The 21531-nt window shown below is 34.7% G+C and overlaps 1 protein-coding gene across 1 annotated transcript in view; it reads left to right on the forward strand.

Annotated features, from left to right (window-relative positions):
- Positions 1-20431, forward strand: part of CNKSR2 (connector enhancer of kinase suppressor of Ras 2) — a 338457-nt gene extending 318026 nt beyond the window's left edge. Inside the window, exons 23-24 of the mRNA XM_044669208.1 lie at positions 16688-16884; positions 20216-20431. Of these exons, the coding sequence (XP_044525143.1) occupies positions 16688-16884; positions 20216-20431 (413 nt within the window). The remainder of the gene's footprint in view (positions 1-16687; positions 16885-20215) is intronic.
- The last annotated feature ends 1100 nt before the right edge of the window (positions 20432-21531 follow it).

Consider the following 21531-nt stretch of genomic DNA (forward strand, 5'->3'; position numbering starts at 1 on the left):
GTATAAATGAACATTTAGTTTATACCACACAACATACTATAGGAAAGACATAGGGGAGAAGAAATATGCATTCCATAATATTGATCTCTAAGCTATATTAAATTGTAAGAAAACCAGCATTTTTAAAATATGCCCTTAACAGTGTTCAGTTCCAGGGGTTATGAGATTCATACAGAAATGACAGTAATATAAAAACAAAAAAAAATAGTATCTCTGCCTCTGCCAATAAAAAGATTATTTTTGTTTTGAAAGAAAATAAAATGTAGCTTTAGGAGTAACAACTGACATGAAACTTCATCTCTTTGTAGGCCCTAAATTTACATGGTGAAATTCTGACTTTTAAAATAGTCTACAGGCATGAAATAAAAAGGGGGTTCAAATGGGTAATATTTGTTCCATACTTTGGTTTTTTTTATCCACTTAACAATATCTAATCGTTTGAATTCTAGAATTTCAACATGAAGAACTAAAGTCAAGAAGAAAGCATGCTGTAGTCACACCGTGAAGTGATCATTATTCTTTTTTCAATTGCAGCATGTTTTCATTTTTAATGAAGATAATCAAATATAATGCAAAATTCCAGTTAATAAAGGGAAGGAAATAAGCATGTATATGATAAGCCACAGTGAATAAGTAAGCGTTTTACAAATATTAACCCATTTGATCCTCACAACCTGATGAGGTAGGTGCTATTACATATACTTATTTATGCTCCCAGGCAAATGCTGAAGATATCTATCAATAGACTTGGGTTTTGAGGTCCTTTGCAAAATACACATATATTATCTGTCATTCAAAGAAGCAAGCCCATGGTTTGTTTTCTTCTTCATGGGATGCAATATTCTCTAGAAACATTTCTATTTTGTATAGGGTGACCTCCTTTAAAAATGAGCCTCCTAATCTTATAAATTACAGCCTTCATGTAGAAGTCATATTTCTCCAAGGTCTAAGTTATCCATCCTCAGATGGTCATACATTCTTCTGCTGCCAGGAGAATGAGAACCCAGATGAGCCAAGAATATTTCAGTTAGCTTCAGAGTGGACAAAAAGTGCCCATTCAGTTGCCCTAGATTGGACCTGAAATGTAACTGCTGTAAACCATTTAGAATTCTTCATGTTTTAATAAGCTACCGTGTGGGAAGCCAATAAGAGAATAGATAAAAATCTGAGACTCCTCTTTTGACTCCTTTTCTGATCCACACCTTTCCTTATTGAAAAGCTTTAAGCTCTTAGCAAACCAATAGTCAAGAGGTTAACATTCTTCCTCTTTGGTCAGAAATGCAGCTTCTTGGCAACCTGAGGTTGAAACCTTAGTTTAGCAGGGGCATTTTGCCCCGGAGAAAAGTATTCTCAGACTTAACTTGATGATAATCACACAGCTGAAGGTCCAGCCTGGTTCTTACCTTCACCTTGAAGCTTCTAAGCCTGTTGTATTGTCTATGTTAAAAATGCAGCTCTGCACAGCTGTGGGAAACTTTCCTTGTGCTTTTGGGTGAAAGAGAGTTTGAATTTTCATATATAATAACTTGTGACTCAATGGCACTTAGGAGAAGCAGCTATGAGTTAACAATCAAGATCATCTCCCGTGTCCCGTTACTTCCTTATCAACTAAGCCATCTTTATTAGATTATCAGAGATGTTAGATAGATCTCGACACTACTGCAGTTTCATTTCCACACAAGAAAGTTTTCGCCCTTTCAATTCTGTGATTTGAGCACAATAATAGGTACTTACTACCCCTTTGTCTACTATATGCATTTATATTATGTATAAGGCATATATATTTATGTGCATATGTGTATATTTATATATAAGTAATATGTGTTTATGTAAGTTACATATATATGTATATATTACTTGAATTCAAAAGGGGAAACTCATAGTCCACATTAATTATAGAACTAGATTTCACAATACTTTTTAATCTCTAATCATTTAAGAACATACACATTCATATACTCTGAAACACTTACATAAACAATTCTTTTATGGTAGTTCAGTCGTTTTCGGTCATGTGGGACTCTTTGTGACTCCTTTTAAGATTTTCTTGGCAGAGATACTAGAATAGTTTGCTATTTCTTTTTCTGATTCATTTAACAGATGAGGACAACTGAGGCAAAAAGGGTTAGGAGACTTGTCCAAGATCACTAGCTAGTGAGTGTGTGAAGCCAAATTTGAACTTAGAAAGATAATTCTTTCTGGTTCCAAGCCCAGTGCTCTATCCACTGCTCTACCTAGCTGCCCCCAAACAGTTCTAATTCTCAGTAGTTATAATGCTGGTGGACCACTGGCCTTGAAATTAGAATACTGGTATTCAAGTCCTAACTCCTCTGCCATATAGCCTTGGGGAAGTCACTTCAGCTCTTTGGACCTCAGTTTCCTCACCTTGTATAATGCTTTAAACCAGATGATCTGGAAAGGCCCCTTTCTTCTCTAAATCCTTAAGATCCCAGTGATAAGAGTGCTAGATGTGGAGTCAGAAAGACCTGAATTCAAATCTGGATGCAAACATTTATTAGCTGTGAGACTCTGAACAAGTCACTTAATCCCTCAGTTTCCACATGTGTAAAACTTGGGAAATAATAGCATCTTTGTCCCAGGATTGTCAGCATTGAGATAATATTTATAAAACATTTTACAAGCCTTAAAGTGCTATAAGTGCAAGCTATCGTCATCATTATTTTTATTGACTCTGACAATCTATAAATCTCTAATTCCAAAAATAATTTTTTTTTGTTTTGTACTACTTATAAAATCATAGAATGTTAGAGCTGGGAGAGATTTTAAAGGTCATTTAAACCAACCCTTGGTTTTTTTTTTATAAATGTAAAAACTAGCCTAGACAGATTAAGTACTTACTCTAGGTCACAGAAATAAAACAGAAATAATAACACACTGTTGTATACTGCTTTATGGTTACAGTGTTCTTTGTATATACCATATTAATCATTAGATCCTCATACAACAGCACTGTCGGGGTGGTACAAGTAAGATTGCCCGTTTATTAACGACAGTGAGGCTCAGAGGGGTCATGTATTGCCCAAAGTCACAAAGATTCCTGTATCCCTATCCATTAATCTTGTCACAAAGCCTTGCTTCTTCTGGATCTACCAAGATATATGTTGGCTCAATCAACTAGAGACAATACCTTTAAAACAGCCTTTTAAAATTAAAACCAAAGCTCAAGTACCACTAGAAAAAGAAAAAGAAACATTCCATGAAAGGCTACTTTTTAGCAAGAGTCTGTGATGCTAATATCTATCTATCTATCTACCATCTATCCACCTATTTATCTATCTACCTATGTATTTATCTATATGTATATGTATGTATGTATGTATCAATCTATTTTTCTATCTCTATTTTTCTCTCTCTCCATTCATCCATCTATCCCTAGCTATCTATCTCTGCTGAAAGATATAGATATATAGTATGGGTATATGTGTCTCTGCATGTATGTATCTCATATACCTATAATGGCTCATATTACATATAATATATAGAATATGCATATTCTATGACATATGTCATAAATACAAATATGCACATATGTATTTATACATACTTGGAAATGGCTTTGTAGATAAATTTAATTCTTAGATTAGCTGACTTAGTTCTAGACATGATGCTAACAGATTTAGGATGGGCTAAGACATTTTATTTCTAGAAGATATTTAGAAGTTCTATCAGAAAACATTTGTTGTTCAGTTGTTTAGTCATGTCTGACTCTTCGTGACCCCATTTGGGGTTTTCTTAGCAGATACTGGAGCATTTTGCCATTTCCTTTTCCAGCTCATTTGACGGATGAGGAAACAGAGGTTAACCAGGGTTAAGTGACTTGCCCAGGATCAAACAGCAAGTAAGAGCCTAGGCCAGATTTGAACTCAGGAAGATGAGTCTTTCTGACTTCAAGACATACACTACTCTATCCTTTGTACCACCTAGCTGTCCAATATATAAATATACTAGTTTATTTAAAATTATTATTTTTAGCCTTGGACTTCATTCTCTGACTCTTCCCACTGCACTCCTGCTGAGCTCAAGCAATGTTTATAGAGCAATACAAGGGGTGTGCTGGTAAATGTTTACCAAACAGACTGGGGGAGGTAAGATAGAAATGTATGCACATACTTTTAATTTAATCAGCATTATTAACACTTTCTTACTATGTGGAAAATTAACAAAACAATAAATCAAGTTCTAATTTGTAGTCATAATTTCTGATGTCTAAATGTTCACACTAAACATTTAATAATGGGCTCTCCTAACTTGTACAAGTTAGCTCCAGCATACCCCTGGATTTCTTTTCCCTTGCTCTCCACTTATTTGTACTGTATCTGAATACTCTTATCTCTCTCAAAACAATGGGTTGAAAGAGTTAGTAAATGACTCTTCTGTTAGTCACTGCTCCCTTTTGCCAGACACATGCAGAAATCTTTTGGACGCCTCTTCAATGTGTTTTCCACAATTTCTTTTAACAGGAAAATGATTCTACCTGCTGTTCCCCTCATTTCTTTAGTATTCACTCCCATATTATCTCTGATTGATGTCTCTGATGTATATTTGCTGCCTCCTCATTTCATTCCCCCCATCTCTTGTAAATTTGTACAAATATATTTTCTAAGTATTTCCCCCAACCCAAAGCTTTTCCTATATGATTCAAAGGTGTTTTCCACCTAAGGCTCAGAAGATATTCCTGACAGGTAGTCTTGGGGATATATTAATTATAATTAAGCTGTTTGCACACCTAACAGCCATTTTTATGATGGTTCATTGCTTGGTAGCCTTTCATGAAACTGTGGGGTTTTTTTTGTTAAGTAATATCAAACAAAAATAGAAGGAAACTAGCTTTCTAATATTCTACATGGAATCAGCTTCTGGTTTATCAGAAAACTTGCATTTGAAAATGGTGCCACTTTGCACTATGTCTTTCTACATATAACTGCTGGTAATGTGTGTGGATGTGCCTTAGAATAATTTTAATCTGGCTCCAGGTGTTTCTCAGTCAGCCAAGCTAGTTATTTCTTCATGTATGTTCACTGTTGTTTTTAAAGCATATCAAATATAAATAACTTTTACCAGGAATGCAATGATCAATTATCTTTGGGTTGTCATACTTGTATTGTTGATATTTCAAAGTCTGGTTGCTTGAGAGGTTTGAAAAGTATGACTTTTTATTTTACATAATGTGTATGATACACCATTATTTTAAATTAAGGGTCATTAATCCACTGGGGAAGAGGGGGAATCAATCAAGGGACACATGAGTTATTTTATCAGAATGGAGAACCCTTTCCACTTTAGCCTATAGATTTAAATAGATTTAAAGCTGAAAGAATCCTTAGGAGTCATCTGGCCCAACCTCTGTATTTTACAAATAGGGAAACTGAAGCCTAGAAATCTTCTACAGCTTGCGCAAGGTCAGTCACGTGAGGCATAATTGACTGAGCCAAGATTAGCAGCTTCTGACCTCTGGCTCAGAGTTCCACAAGAGTCACACAGTTAGCAAATGTTAGAGGCCAGCTCTTCCTAGCTCAAAAATCTACAGCCTACTTATTCTCTCAAGCTGCTTTTGGGTTTTTAAGAGAAATATAGAATGTTCAATTCAGCCTTGTCTAAGTTAACATCGGGCAATATAAATCTCCAACAAACACCACAGAAAATAAAAAGTATGTTATATGTCATCTAGAGAGCTACTGGGGTGGAAGAATAGAAAGAAAGAGAAATAATAAAACTTTAAAGAGAAAGCTAGACAATAATTGAGAGGAAAACTGACAGATGCGCCCAAGTTGAAGCAAAGTGAGATTTACGAAGAAAAACCCAAAAGAAACATGTAAAAGAGACACAGTAAGATCATGGAGACCCTCAGATACTAAGCCATATAGAAATAAATAGAAAGGTAACAACTTTAAAGTAACTGACATGAAAAATTAGGATACTGCAACTATAGATGAACTATATGTAAAAATAGAATGTCACCTTTTATGGCACAGATCCATTCACACAAAATTTTAAATTCAGTCCCTTACCAAACTACAAGTTGGCTTGCACACAAACTCAACAATATTGTTTTCTGTAGGAACAGTGCTATAAATTGAAGTTAGGAAGGATGGAAGTCATTGATCATCTATTTTGGACGTATTTATCATTTAAACTGACTTTTATGGGTCATCCAGGAAAAGTAACCACCATTTTTAATATTGTTTCTATGGAAAATTAAGTTCTAAATTCCAAAAATCTGACTTACAAACTTTTGGATACTTATTTCTAAATGAGAAACTATTTACGCTTGGGATTAGCCAAACTATTATAAAAATTAAATTATTCCTGGTATAGATAATACTATTCTTTATGTTTTGCAACATGCTTAGCAAATATCATTAACTCATTGAACCTATGAAAAAGGTAAAGGTGTGTGTTATATTATCCATCTTAAAAGATAAGGAAGGGACAGCTAGGTAGTACAGTGAATAGAGTACCAGCCTCAGAGTTAAAGAGGAAATGAATTTAAATCTGACCTCAGACACTTCCTAGATGTGTGACTCCAGACAAGTCTCTTCTTCCCAAATGCCTAGCCCTTGCCACTCTTCTCTCTTAGAATTAATTACTTAGACAGAAGGTATGGGTTAAAAAAAAAAAAAAAGACAAGAGAGGTTAAATGACTTGACCAAGGTCTCATAGCGCATCAGAATTCGAACCCTTTTTTTCCCCTTTTCTTGTTAGATTTCTATTATTTTCGTATATAAATTCCAGGACCAATTAAACAGTTATTAAAGAGAATATATATTTTATAACATAAATAAATGAAATGTTTTCTTTTGTCTAATTTAACCCAAATTTAAAATTTCTTGGTATACCATCTTGATTCTGAAAAAAAATAAAGCTGGAACTTCATATTCACTTAATACCCTTTTCTCCAAATGAAAACAAAGAAGATGTGATCAAAAATTAATCCTTCTGACTTCTGACTTATACTACTTCCTATTTTCTAGGCACTTGGTTATATTGGAAATGTTTCTTTTCCCATTTCTGAAAAGAGGTTGTAAAAAGACTTTCCATTAGTTCTTTAAGTTTTTATGCTATGTTATGCTCTAATTATTAATTTCTCCTTTATATACTCATAGTACTTTCCTGCATCATATGGCTTAATAGGTAATACAGAGTGCTGTAGTTTAAATCAATCTTTGTCCAGAAGCTGGATTTCTCAAAAGCCTTAATAGTATAGAAGGAAAGACCTGCAATATAGTCTTTTATAAATGATCCCCATTTCTTAAATCATTCACGTCAATCATCTCTATTTCCATGGTAAAGATATCCTTGGGGTACTTTGCCCTAGCTAATATAATTTCTGATCAAATACGAAGTCATCTTGGTTATTCTTCCTCCATTGCTGTTGGTCTTTTTGGAAACTTGGATCTATCACCTCTTATTTTGAAGTGATTGACTTTGCTGGTTGGGCAAGATGAAGGAGCTTTTCTTTGGCCAACTTTTCCATTATCTCAGCCTTGGGACTAGAGAGTAGACTACCTAAGGGTGACACTCCTTAGGTGACTGGATGCCAAAATGAGCCCAAAAACATTTTCCTAGTGTTCTTAAATTTATGGGGTACAGGCTGATCTCAAAGAGGAAACAAATACAGTTTAATGTGATTATGGTGATTGCTCATTTCAAATGATTTTTAATACATTAAAAGTTGTATTTTTAAATATATATGTGGGGAGTTAACAAATAAAACAAGATTGTGGAAAGATTTAACTGCCTTGGGTTACTTTTTTATATATATAGCCCAGGTAGACGTTTTAAAGAGAAAAATGCTTTTATTAGGCCAAAGTAGACTTGCATGTGGACAGGGAAGAACTTATGGTACTAAAACCCATATATAAGTCTTGCCAAATTTTGCTATTTTCTCTTTTATCAGTATTGCATGACTCAAATTTCTAATACAATACTAATATGATATGGAAATGATAGCACTCGCAGGTCTTTCATCATATTGTATCACTGCTTTATCATATTAGGCTAATACACTGCGAGAGTTGATAGAACCTCTCCATGCCAAATCGGATCCACTTCTCTTGGCACTGAATCCAATGGACTCACAGATTGATAAGCTAAAGTTTAGAGAATTTAGATCGGAGAGAGTTGACGCGGCGCAGACTCAACTTCAACCGCTTGCAAGCAACTTAATGGCCTCCATTCCGAAAACTTAATAAGTCCTTCTTTGATGTTTCTAACAGAAAACAGACTTGTATAAGTTTAGACTACCAAATGTCTACATTTGGGGCCTCCAGAAAGGGATTATAAAGGGGCAGACCAATCTTATGAAGAATACATCCTTTCTACATTGGGACTTAGGCATAAAATCAAAGCCAAGCAAGATGGAGGACAGTAGCTGAAAAACTGCCATCTCTATGGGAAAACAGAAGGGGAAGAGGGTTTTAACAGGGGAAGGGCTCTTGATTGGTGACACCTCTTTTGTTTTCTTCTGGACTCAAGGATATAAAGAGGGATCAGCTTTGATAATTATAAAATCCTGGCTTTTGTGTGGACTCTTCACTATCCTCTGTCAGGCAAAGTGGAGGAATAAAATCCTGTATAAGTATGTTTTGCATTTCTTAAAAATAACAAAAACTTGACTTGTAACATCCTAAATTAAGTGTAATATACTATGGCAATTTATATACAGCCTATTCTGAGACTTAATATGTCTAACATTTTATCATGCTTAATCTGGAGTAACTGAGATGACAAGGATGAAGATTCCACATGCTGGCCTTTATTGGATCCCTTAGATAAGATCTTCAGTTCCTCCTTCATTCGGAGGACTTGTATGAGAGTGTTGTTACCTCATAGGACAGGTATAAGGTTTTATCTATAAAACACTTGGACTCCATAGGGCTGTAATTTTGTTTTTCAGACAGTATTTTGTCTGGATGTCACTCAAACTATATTCAGATGTTATTATTTACTATTATGTGCTGGGCACTCTGTGGCTCAATATAAGCCTCTATCTCTGTAGTGGATGTGGAATTCCTTTTATTAAGTTGGATATAGATATATCATAATAGTTTCAATGCTAATTATTAGATATTTCATACTGTGTTATGGACAGATAACTTAAAATTGTATTTTGAAATGTTTTTTTCTTCCTGTCACCGCAGTGTGTGCTATTGAATAATGTTAATATCTGTAAAAATATATATTATATAAAATAAAAATGTATGACCCATTGGTATCTAATCATTTTAGATAGCATAATAGTATGCCAAATATACTTGATGATAATTTCCTTCCTAAAGAAAAGTAAAATAGCCTTCTTTTTTACAGACAGATTTTATATTGTGAATAAAATCACATCAACTTGCCTCAGAGCTATTGCTGATTTTAACATTCTTTTTTTAATTATTTAAATTCGATGGCTGTTGATGTGGAAATTCATAGAAAGTGCCTTTTTATTAGTATTTTATATCAATGGAATTGATGTGGATCAATCACCACATGCCATAAAACTTCATGATTGAGATAGTTTGGGTTTTTTCCTGATTAAGGAATACAGTCTCCATATTAATTTCTAAACATAATCATTGATACTTATTTGCAGAGCAACGTTCCTTCATGTATATACTACCTAAGAGCTAGATGTTCTTTCAATTGATCAGATTTCCCCACTTCTAAGTCTTTTGATGCCTGGTGAAGGAAACATCTGATAGAACATCTGAGGTTTTGCATATGAAATTGTCTTTCTACAGGCATTCCTTTACTTGGGACAATACATGAATTCTCTATCAACAAAGATTTAGAAACCAAAAAGGTCCAATATTAAAGCTATTCGAAAAGCCTGAAAACTTAATGAACACATTATATGGTTTTCATTAGACTCCATTACCAGGCAGTAATGAAGTTTCACTAAATTACAATCCTGATATTCTTTTCTTCCTTCATTTATCATTCCATTAAAAGAAAAACACTCCTGGCAGGTCTACTGTGTCAGACATGGCATAAAACACTATATGTAGAGGCAAGAATCTTAAACCATCTTTAACTACCATTTTGAACAATCTCATTGATGGTATATTTAATATCCTTTGCCTCTGACCAGAAGAAACTTTCATATTAACATTATATGACAGTAGTGTAAAACTTGAGTTTTACCTCTTCTGGATGTCTTCTTCCTCTTCTAGATGTCTTCTTCTTTTCTACACCTATGTTGAGGTATTCTTTATCACTATGAGGGAGTCATCCCACCATCATAGAATTAGAGCTGTAAGGGATTTTAAATAGCAGCTAATCTAACTCTCTCATTTTACTGTTGATAAAACTGAGTTTTAGAAAATTATAACCAATATCTTTCCCCCACGGTCACACAACAATGCCAAAACTAAACATAAAGGATTTGGAGCTGAAAAGGCCCTCAGAGGCCATCTAGTCCAACCTCTTCATTTAACAGGTGAGAAAATGGAAGCCCTGGTGGTAAGTGATTTGCCCCAAATCCCATAGGTAGTAAGTAGAGGAGCTGGTATTCCAACTCAGATCCTATGACTCCTAATTCAGCAGAAAGACAGTCCACAATGCTGACTCCCTCACATTATACCACACTAACAGAGATCCCCTAATGCCTGGTTCAGCAGTCTTTCACTACTTCCTCTGTTTTTATTTACATTCATATTCTGTAGCTTACTTATTAATTAGTTATTTAACTGCACAAGAAGTCTCAATAAATAGTTCATATTTAATTTGAACATTAAAAAGCGATTTCAGAAACATAAATAAGACCTAGTATATTCTAAACTCATAGTTAAGAGTGCTTTGGATTGGAAGTCAGAGGACCTGGATTTTTTAATTTAATTTTTTTTAATTTTTAATTTTTCTAATTTTTAAATTTTAATTTTAAACATTACTTCTGCATGCCCTAAGGTGAGCCCCTTAGCATCCATGGGCCTCAGTTTACACATCTGTAAAATTAGATAAATTAGACTAAACAATTTCTTAGGTTTCTTCTAACTCTAAATCTATAACCATATAAACTTTCTACTACACTCACTAAAGTGCAGGAAAACTCCTCATGTAAAAATGATGTCACTACTTAAATCAATAAGCTTTTGTACCGGGTGATACCAGTAAGCTGATACCATCATCCAATATGCTGGTGGCATTCATACAAATATGTCTTGTCCTTTGTGAAAAGAAAGGACAAACATTCCTCATACAATGTAGAGAGATAACAAACCTGTGAGGCTTTAGAGAAACTGCTGATTAAATACGGATGAAGGCCTCCCAAATTTGCTTGATGACTAATGCTGTTATATCCAGCATCCTGAGCCATGTGTCATTTAACCTTTTCCAAACCCATGTGCTTGTAGCAACAGAGCCTTGGAATTTAGCTCAGTTTCAGAAGAAATAATTATTTCCACAGATTCATAAGCTATTTTCTTTTAAGGAACACTACCTCCTTCTTTAAATGAATATAATCTCTTCCTCATAACTAAAAAGGAAAATTCTTGACCATTGTTTTAGATCCTCAACAATCCAGTGGGTTCTTTAAACCATATTTTATTTTATTTTATTTTTTTTTAAACCCTTGTACTTTGGTGTATTGTCTCACAGGTGGAAGATTGGTAAGGGTGGGCAATGGGGGTCAAGTGACTTGCCCAGGGTCACACAGCTGGGAAGTGGCTGAGGCCGGATTTGAACCTAGGACCTCCTGTCTCTAGGCCTGACTCTCACTCCACTGAGCTACCCAGCTGCCCCCATATTTTATTTTTTGCCAAAGTGTTCACAGAAATTATGATTAAATTTCTCTCTACATCTCCCCCCCCCCACCAACCTCCATCCCACAGTCATCTTTTTCTTTGGCTCCAAAATTGATTTCACCTGGAGAGTATAATTCTTTATAAATTTTGATGTGAATTCTTGTAGCTCATTTTTCACCTTATTATGGAATCATCATGAGGGGGGGAAATTCAGATGGAAATTTAGAATTTGTGTTTTTTTTCTTTCTCTCTTATTTTTCAACAAAGTTAAACAAATGTTGCTCCAGCAAATCAAAGTAAAAAGTGTAATAAATAATCATACAAACTACATAAACTGTTACATGGTTTACTCTTCTCACAAAAGGACAGACAGACACAAATACAGAAAGATACAGGAGAAAAGAAAGAATACTATCATTACCCAGTTCACAGTTTTATATACAAGAACAGGAACCAATGAAAGATCTCTTCCTATTTGAGAAAAACATGTCAATAAGCAATTTGCTAGATTTGCAATCTACTGTTTAGAATTTCCTTTTATTTAAAACTAAGCTAACCTTTCCCATGAGCTTTTCTTTGCAACTTGCAACAGTGAAAACATATTTAAACTTCAGGACCCAACAAAAGAACCTTTTCCAAGTGCACCACATTCTTAGATTAGCAGAATAAATGGAATATAAATGAGGCAACAATTGATAGCCCTGCCTTTTCACCTCTAGCACCTGCTACAGGACATTTGCCATCCGAAAGTGAACTTCCCTAACCAACAAATAAATAATCAGTGACTTAATCTTAAACCCTATTGTCATTGCTGGAAATTTTAGAGGAGAGAGGGAACTTTATATGTTTTCTTTAAAAAAAAAAAAAACTTAGCCTGCCAATGGCCTGGCTTACACATTTTAACATAAATGAGAATAATCTTTTCCACATGGAGCTTAGAAAATCAGGAAAAAAGTGAGAGATAGGTAAAAATTTATTACATCATAAATGAATATGTGAAAACAGCATAGTTATGATTTAAATAAGCTTATTTGCAATTTCTAACTCTTATAAACACTCAGTGAATGTGTCCAAGAGCTAGTTCTAAGCCAGATTTTTACTAACTGAAATGGCCCATTTAGCATCTGAGTCTTCAGTAAAACGGACCTCACCAGATTATTTTAGCAGCTCTTAGCAAGCCCTAGTGCCAACTAATGGGTTTAAGAGAAGAAAAAAAGGAAGGATTTTTAAGAGAAAGAAGCCAGAAGAGGAGAAATGAGAAGAAGGAAAAAAAGAAGAGGAAAATAAAGGTGTTCCAGTATTTGTTGTTGGCAACATTTGCAGAACTTGGCTTAACTGGTATCCATCCAACAAAGGGCAAAGGAACTAATTTTAAATAATGGAAAATAAAGGTCTGTTATGTTTTGAATGTTGACTTTGTGTTGTGTTTCAGTTGTTGAATGCAGTAGATAAGATCATATTGTGACTCTTGATTCTCTTTCAAATATAAGAGAAATCTATCCTTTGTCCAGTCCAGCATTGTGAAGGCTAGCTAGTAGGTTGCATTTTGTTGTAGCCTGGCAGTATAATCCATCTTGCTTGCTCCGTTCCAGCACTCCTGTTTGTGTTGTATTGTGTGTATCGGGGGTATGTTTGTGTGTGTATGTGTGTGTGTGTGTGTGTGTGTGTGTGTATGTTGGAGAAAGGGACATTAATAATCACTGATAGGAATGATATGTACTATGTTATTACCACATTGTAAAGTGTGTTCATGTCCTGTCTACTGAAATACCCTGTTAGAATGTGCTAACAAGAGAAAAGTTAATACTTTGGACAACCATCAAAACTCATTGATTGATGCTCTCTTCTAGTTGCAGTCTTTTTTTCTTTTGAAAAGAAAGAGAAAAAGACAATTTAGTTTGTTTTGTTATTTGTGTGACAGAATTGCTACAGAGAACCATTAATGCATGCCAAATTATATTAACAACTTATAAAATGCAGAATCAGCCATAATAGTCTTTATTATTTAGAAACTAGGAAAATCAGTCTAGGTTAAAATGTTTTAAGACAAAATAGAGACTCATTGACATTGTTAAGTAATATAAATCAGAACTATAAGGAATTTTTTTTAATTACACCACAAAAATACTCCAGTCTTCTTAAATCCTAAAACTATAATCTGAATCATTCTCCACTTCACCTCTTTTCTCAAGCTGAAAAGTTAATAATAGAGCATGCCATCCTAAGTCTTAACCACTATAATTCACATCTGGTAAGCCTCTCTCCTGTGTCTAACTCCACAAATCCGGTATGAAATTTTATTTGCCCAATTTTCTTAGCTTAAGCTGTGGTCCTGCCTGGAGGCAAGAGTCTAGGGTGATACAATAATTTTAGGGCCCTTTTCTAGACTATGATTTTATAAAATGTTATCATACCTCTTCTCCATCCTTTTACCTTAGTTAAGTTATTCCTAAAAGTTTGTCTCAGCTTCTGGAACTCTATTCTTACTTCCTTATCTACCTTATGATGGTGTTCCTTCCTCCAGTCCATTCTCTGCTGTGAAATCACTGCCTTCTTGTTAGTGTTTGAGGTTTCCTATCTTTCAAGGCATCCTATTCACTCATCTATTCCATGGAGTTAAAAGACATTGAATTGAGGATTATAATAGGGATTTATAACTTCATGTCTGAAGTTGGTGCCAATAATTAAACCTAGGCCAGCATTTAAAAAGTGAATATGCACTTTTAGAAAAAATTTTAAGCATGTTGTGCTTGTGTGTGTGTAGAGGGTAAACCAAAATGATTTCTATCATTTTGATGAGAATACCTCTCCCTGCTCCCCCCAACCATGGAGTTTTTCCATATTCTATGGGAAAACTTCCCTGATTGAGCCCCCTTACATTTATTTTATTTTCTTTCAGGTGCAGACCTGTGATTCCATCAATGCAAGAAACTCCCTCCACCAGTGCAGATCAGGAACTCATCTCTAATTAATCTGAGAGTTGCCTGGAGGCACTGAAATATTAGTGACTTACCCAGGGGTCACATAGCCAGTATGTGCAAAGGCAGGATTTAAACCCAGTATTTCTGACTCAAAGGCAGATCCTTTGACCTTTGTGTGATGCTGCCTCTTGGGTGCTTAATAAATGTCAGGAAATAACATCCAACTTCTGTTTGGTGAAACTAGTGCAATGTGCTGGTAACCTCAAGAGATTTCCTAATGTCACTCTGAGTGTCTAAAATCACACTTGTAGAATGTATTGCCTTCAGCAAAATAGTTGAAGATGAAATTCATATGAAGCTCTTCTTTAATTCTGAAAGAGAGCCATCCTTTTTTAAGCTAAGACAACATAAATATGATTTTGATCATATGGTATCTTGGCATGTAAGATACATACTAATTTCTCCTAGTCTTCATTCTGATGGCTTCTCACATTAAAATATACTACCACATGTCAATTCAAACAAATACTGGAACGGTTTAGAAACATTCCTAAAGCTCTGCAGAGAGGTCCTACTGAAGCAATTACAAGTGGCATTGCTAGATAGTAAGTAAACTGTCAGCACATTAGGTACAAAGATCCAGATAAAAGAAGAGTACAGAAAACACTGAATTCCACTTTTGCAGACCAAGAGGACTAGGATTCTGTAGTGACAATAACAATGAGAAGTTTTTAAAACTTGATATCAACTCACTACAACTCTCTACTCCTAGATAGAAGATTAGTGTGTGTGTGTGTGTGTGAGTGTGGGTGTATGTGTAAGTGAGTATATGTTTCTTATAACAGAGAACAGCCCCCTTAGATTCCTGGAAGATCTTAGTAAAAGAGAAAACTGAGAAATAGGTTGGAAGAGACTTTACTGCATCAAACTTTAAAGTGGGAAGGAAAGAAGGAAGGAAGGAAGGAAGGAAGGAAGGAAGGAAGGAAGGAAGGAAGAAATCTGTTCCTTAAAATCTTTCTCTATAAAAGTTTTCTTCCTGTTAGCATTCTGATTTAAAGTACCTTCTTACTAATTTCCATTTTGTTTTTTCTTTCTATATGAAGTCATGACATATATGTTGTCATATTTTGTGGTAATTTTAACACTTACTATGAGAATAATATGAATTCTATAATTTCTCTTGTATTCTTAGAAGATTTATAATAAATAAAAGGTACTTTCACAAGTACTGACATTAACTACTATGAATTCTAGAGAAAGACATTCTTGAGGAAAACATCAAATATCTTATTGAAAAAACGACTGACCTAGAAAACAGGTCTGGGAGAAAAAAATCAGAGAATTATTGGATTACCTGAAAGCCATGATGGAGAAAGACATTATCCATTCAGAAACTTCTTTAGCCAGCACATCTAATCTCATAATTTATTTTCATAATGACTAATAGCACTTTGAGATGTTTAAGTACATTCTGAATCATCAAAAATGACTTGAAGTCTTTGAGAATTGTCATCAAATATGTATAAATCGAAACTCTCCTTTGAGAGACAGAATGAGGTGGCAGAAAGAGTGCTGGACTGGGAGTTCAAGGACCTGGGTTTGCATCCCAGCTCTGCTGGTGACTCTCTAAGTGACTGGGCAGTCATTTAAAATTGCTGGGCTATAATTTCCTTATCTTTTAACTAGGAAGAGTGAAACAAGACTTCTGAAGTTCAGATCTAAATCTCTGATACCAATCAGAATATTTGATCAATCAGGGCATTTCCCTCCTGGTAATGAAAATTTCCCCATAATATTCTTTTATCTCATTTAGCTAGCTATTTTCAGTTCTGTGAATTGTATTAATGTGGTTTCAATCTAGTTTATTATTCTAGTTTTCAGATTTAGGCAGAAATGATTCATCTTGATTTTAAAAGTAAACAAACACTGAAATAGGCTTTGGTTTGAGTTAATGTGTCAAATAATGGCTGATGTTCTCTTCTTTTGTTTTGTTTTGTTTTGGGGGGGACATTGCAGATGAAATAGGAGAAGAAAACCTAGCAGACTCATTACAAGATTTATACAAGGCTTTGGAGAGAGCCAGTCTGTCACCTCTAGGAGAACACCGAATTTCAACCAAGCTGGAATACAAGAAATCTTTCATTAAAAGGTGTAGTGATCCAATAGTGAATGAAAAACTGCATAGGCTGCGAATTCTAAAAAGCACTTTAAAGGTAGGATGTGCAAGCAGAGGGAAAAAATCCCATTTCAAAAGTTCATTCTTCAACTAGGCATGAATTGTTATAGTATGGTGTAAAAATTCAAAATCAGATGTTTTCATTTTTTGACTTTGACTTTGTTTTCAGGGCATGAGAAACCACTCTGAAAGAGTGGAAAAGGCAAAGCATGGTCCTGTTATTGTTCTCTTAGTATGATAATTGTATTAGGAGGGAAAATATCACACAAAAATGTTCATTAATATCTCAGATATCAAATCCATTGTGACTTAGCTCTAGATGAGAAACAGGAATTAATTTTAAAATTTGCAGAAAATACAAAGCCTGGTTTTTCTAAATGTTTTAATTCCCTATGATAAATATTCTAAACTATAATTATCAGAGTGAGCTGTTTAAAGAATAATACAAATAGTTTACTTTATATAGTGCTTTAAGATTTGCAAAATGCTTTAAAAATATTATTTTATTTGATCATCACAACAACCCAGAGAGGTAGGTGCTATTTTTGTTCCCAGTTTGCATAGGAGGGAACTGTGCAGGCAGAAATTAAGTGGCTTGCCTGGGGTCACGCAGAAAGTATAGGAAGCCATATCTGGGCTTGAGGCTTTCTGATTTGGGGCAGCTAGGTGGCAGAGTGGATTGAGTGTCAAGCCTGAAGTCAGGAAGACTCATCTCCCTGTTTCAGATCTGGCCTTGGACATTTCTGGTTATGTGACCCAGGGCAAATCTGTTAACCCTGTTTGCGTCAGGTTCCTGCTGTATCAAATAAGCTAGAGAAAGAAATAGCAAACCACTCTAGTATCTTTGCCAAGAGAACTCTAAATGAGGTCATAAAAAAATCAGACATGACTAAAGAACAACTTAACAACAAAAACTTTCTGACTCTAGGGTCCACTGCTCTATAGACTGACCCAACTAATTTCCATATACAGAAAGCCTGATGAAAAGCACAGAGGCTAGAAAGCAGAATCTGTGTTTGGGGGACGTTTAGTTTTGCTAGAGTATAGATTACTTGGAAGGAAAGAAGATGAGATAAAGTAAAAAATATAATGAATTGTGAAGAGCCTTGAATGTCAAGTAAGAGTTTATATTTTATTTTAGTTAAGTATTTTGAAGAATTTTTTATGTAAAGGAGTGGCATAGCTAGATCTATACATGAAACAAATTAGTCTAGCAGTAATATAAAGGATAGATTGGAGATGTTAGGCTGATATTACAACAGGCCAGATGGATAACAATAAGGAATAATGAGCAGAGATAGAGATTCGTTTTAGTGAAGGTTAGAGATGGAGAGAAAAAGATGAGAGAGAGTAGCGATTCTGGATTTTAATATCTGGAGTAGGAACTTTTGGCAATGTGCTTTAGATGGCTTCTGCCTTAAGGAAATAAGAAGCTCAGTCATCCATCATAATTATGAGGAATGGAGATGTAGTTGAGAACTTCAGGAGAAAAGAAATTATTTGCAACAGTCATTCTGGAGATTCTGATAAAGAATCAATAACAATAAAGGGAACTGGTACAGAATTGCTTTAATTCTGAGGAGCTAGCATAATAAATTGTTATTAGATAAAATCAGCTTAATTTTTTAACTTTCTCTAGCACCACTTATTAGTTTGCATTGTTGTTCAGTCACATCCGATGCTTCATGACCCCATGGATCATAGGATGCCAATATTGTCCATGGGATTTTCTTGGCAAAGTAAGTGTCTGAGTTCCAATTCCAGGCCTAAAATCCTATCCTCTGAGCCACCTAGCTGCTTTAACAACAGCAGCAGCAGCATTTACTCAAGGGTAAGAACTGCATATTAATAGTGGGATGCCAAATGATTCTAAAGTTAAAATATCATCAAAATAAATGGCACACTAAAGAAGGAAAGTGAGAGTAAGAGCTATAGACTAGAACAAGACAAGGATTACCAGGCCAGATCAAGAACAGAGTAGGTCAATCAGTTGATGAGCATTTATTCAGTACCTACTGTATACTGGGCACTATGCTAAGCTCTGGGGAGAAACCCAGCCCCAACTCACAAGGAGCTCCCTGTCTAGTGGGGAAGACAGCATGCAAACAACTATGTATAAACAAGATAGAGATAAACATATCTTAAATCTTAAATATCTTAAACATATCTTAAAATATCTTGGGGGTGTTCTTAGAGAAAAGATACTGGATTAGGAGCACTGGGAAAACCTTCCTTTCCCTGAAAACCTGTGAGACTTTAACCTCATTTGCTGTGTATGTGTAAAGATAGAGTATTAGTTCAAAACTCAAGATAATTTAAGTGAATGAAAAATTTGGCAAAGAAAAAAAAAAGAGGGTTTTATCTTTGATCCTGGAAATAACAAGGAGTCACTTAAGTTCGTTAGTGTGGATGTTGAGACTGAGATCAATAGAGAGACATATTTTGATTACAGAGTAGGATTTCAAAAATCAAGATCTTCAAAATTTTGAAGGATTTTTGAACATTTTTGAGAGATGGTGAAGTTTAAGGTGTGATAAATGGCATATAGCTAATATGCAGTGAAGGCGGTTGTTAATGATATGGCAAAATAAGGGACTGTATGCTCAGCATAACATCATCAATATGACTATTGAAGAAAGTGGTCCACATGAAAATGGTAAAAGGGAAGGGGAGGCAAGAAATCTGAGTCAGGTACTAAAGTCATTGATAAAGTTGAGAGAATAACCAGAAGATTGATGGATGATAGAAACAAAGGAGAGCTGTTATAAATAGACTTCATGGACCTCAAAAGAGAAAGGATTATTAAGGGACTGAAAGAGAGAAAAGTGATAGAAGAGAGCATGCAAGATAGAAGGAAAGATAGGAAGATAGACATCAGGAAGATAGCAATCTGCCAAATTCTTCTGATTCTGTAAATGTGGATAAGAGAATAGTAGGAAAACTGCTCACCAGTGAATTGCAAAGATTACAGAGTCCCTTGGGTAAAATTAAGAAATAGAAAACTGGAGGATCTACAAGAATTTGTTGATAATGGGATGCATATGGTGAGGAGGAGGGGATGGCAGGGAGGAGTGGGAGGGAACGTGGGAATTGCTAACAGGCATAGTGGAAATAGCCTAGAAGACAAAATGAGTTGGAGTGGACCTGAAGAAGAGTAGAATTTATTATAATAAGAATCAGTTCAGGAGAAGGTAATAAAGGCACACAGCTGGACTTGATGATTAGGATTAAGAAATGAATGTAACATGATCAGAACTGTCAATGCGGGAAGGGAAACTACTTGTCAGAATGTAAACAATAGAAGGACCTGATATGTTAACCTAAAGGTTTAGATGGAATATGGCACTAACTGTTATTTTTTTTTTCAGGCTAGAGAAGGAGAAGTAGCCATTATAGATAAAGTTCTAGACAATCCAGATTTGACATCTAAAGACTTTCAAGAGTGGAAAGAGATGTACCTTGACCTCTTCTTGGATATCTGTCAAAAAAGCACCCCAAATGACCCATTAAATGTTTCTTCTGAAGTAGATGTACTTATATCCTCTCTAGTGCATACCCATTCATACATTGAAACGCATGTGTAAGCGTCTTGTCTTCACGCCATCTGGCACCCTCCTGTCCTTTGAACAAGTGCATAAGGTAGTTTTTATATTCATGTGTGGAAAACTTGGTAAATTATATTTTAATGTTGCTGAACTATATGAAGTAAACCTCATGATATCACTGTCTTTAATGAACATTTGTACATTTTATATGCGACCAGTGCTCGGCTTGTGTTTACCTTGTGCAAAATAAACTGTCTTTAATAATTTAAAATTAATTTTTGCAAATAGCTGTGGAGACAGGAAGACCTCAAGTAGTAAATCCTGAAGACAGTTTACTATAGGACCTTTACTGTCTCTTTAAGTTAATTTTATATGAAACAAAACTTTAGAACTGAATCACATTTTTCAGATGCAGACATCTTGTGGGAAAGAACATAAATCTTTTATATTTATTAAAATGTGCTAAGAATTTTCTTAAACACTGCACAAAGTTTAATGCTGTAGTTTTATTTTTGTGAAACGTAGGTTAGTACAAAAGAGAGTTAAGCAAAATAGAAAATCATTGCTATAAGAAAAGTTCAGGTATCAGATATCCATGTCTTAATAGTTAATTAACTTTTGAAAGCAAGATAATGGAAATATTATTATTATTGCAAATCTATGGGAACATAATGGTATATCAGGGGAAAGCTTTCTAAGTTTTTTTTGTAAAAAAAAAAAAAAAAAAAGACCAAAATCAAAGAGATAGCTGCTTTATTTTTTCTTGGTTTAAATCTTTCTTTATTTTTCTAGTGATGGGATGTTGTGAGAGTGTATAAGAATTTGAGTATTGATTTTTTTTAAACAGATTTAACTCACCCAATAAGGCAGCTACACAAATAATACCAACCTCATATTTTGGAACTGCGATTTAAAAAAAAGTCACCAAGTATAAATTCAATAAATGAATTTTACAGTCAGCTTACTTGTTTTCCTCATCTATAAATTAAAGTAAGTAATTACATTTAGAGATAAGAAAGCAAAAAATAACTAAGTTGAAGTTTGGATGAACTAAAAATTGGAGAAATATTTCAGAAAAAATTAAGATGTACTCTGTGTGGGGCAAAAGGGTACTGTCTATTCAGAAATGTTCCAGTGAG

This window comes from Gracilinanus agilis, chromosome 3 (assembly GCF_016433145.1).
Source record: "Gracilinanus agilis isolate LMUSP501 chromosome 3, AgileGrace, whole genome shotgun sequence".
NCBI lineage: Eukaryota > Metazoa > Chordata > Mammalia > Didelphimorphia > Didelphidae > Gracilinanus > Gracilinanus agilis.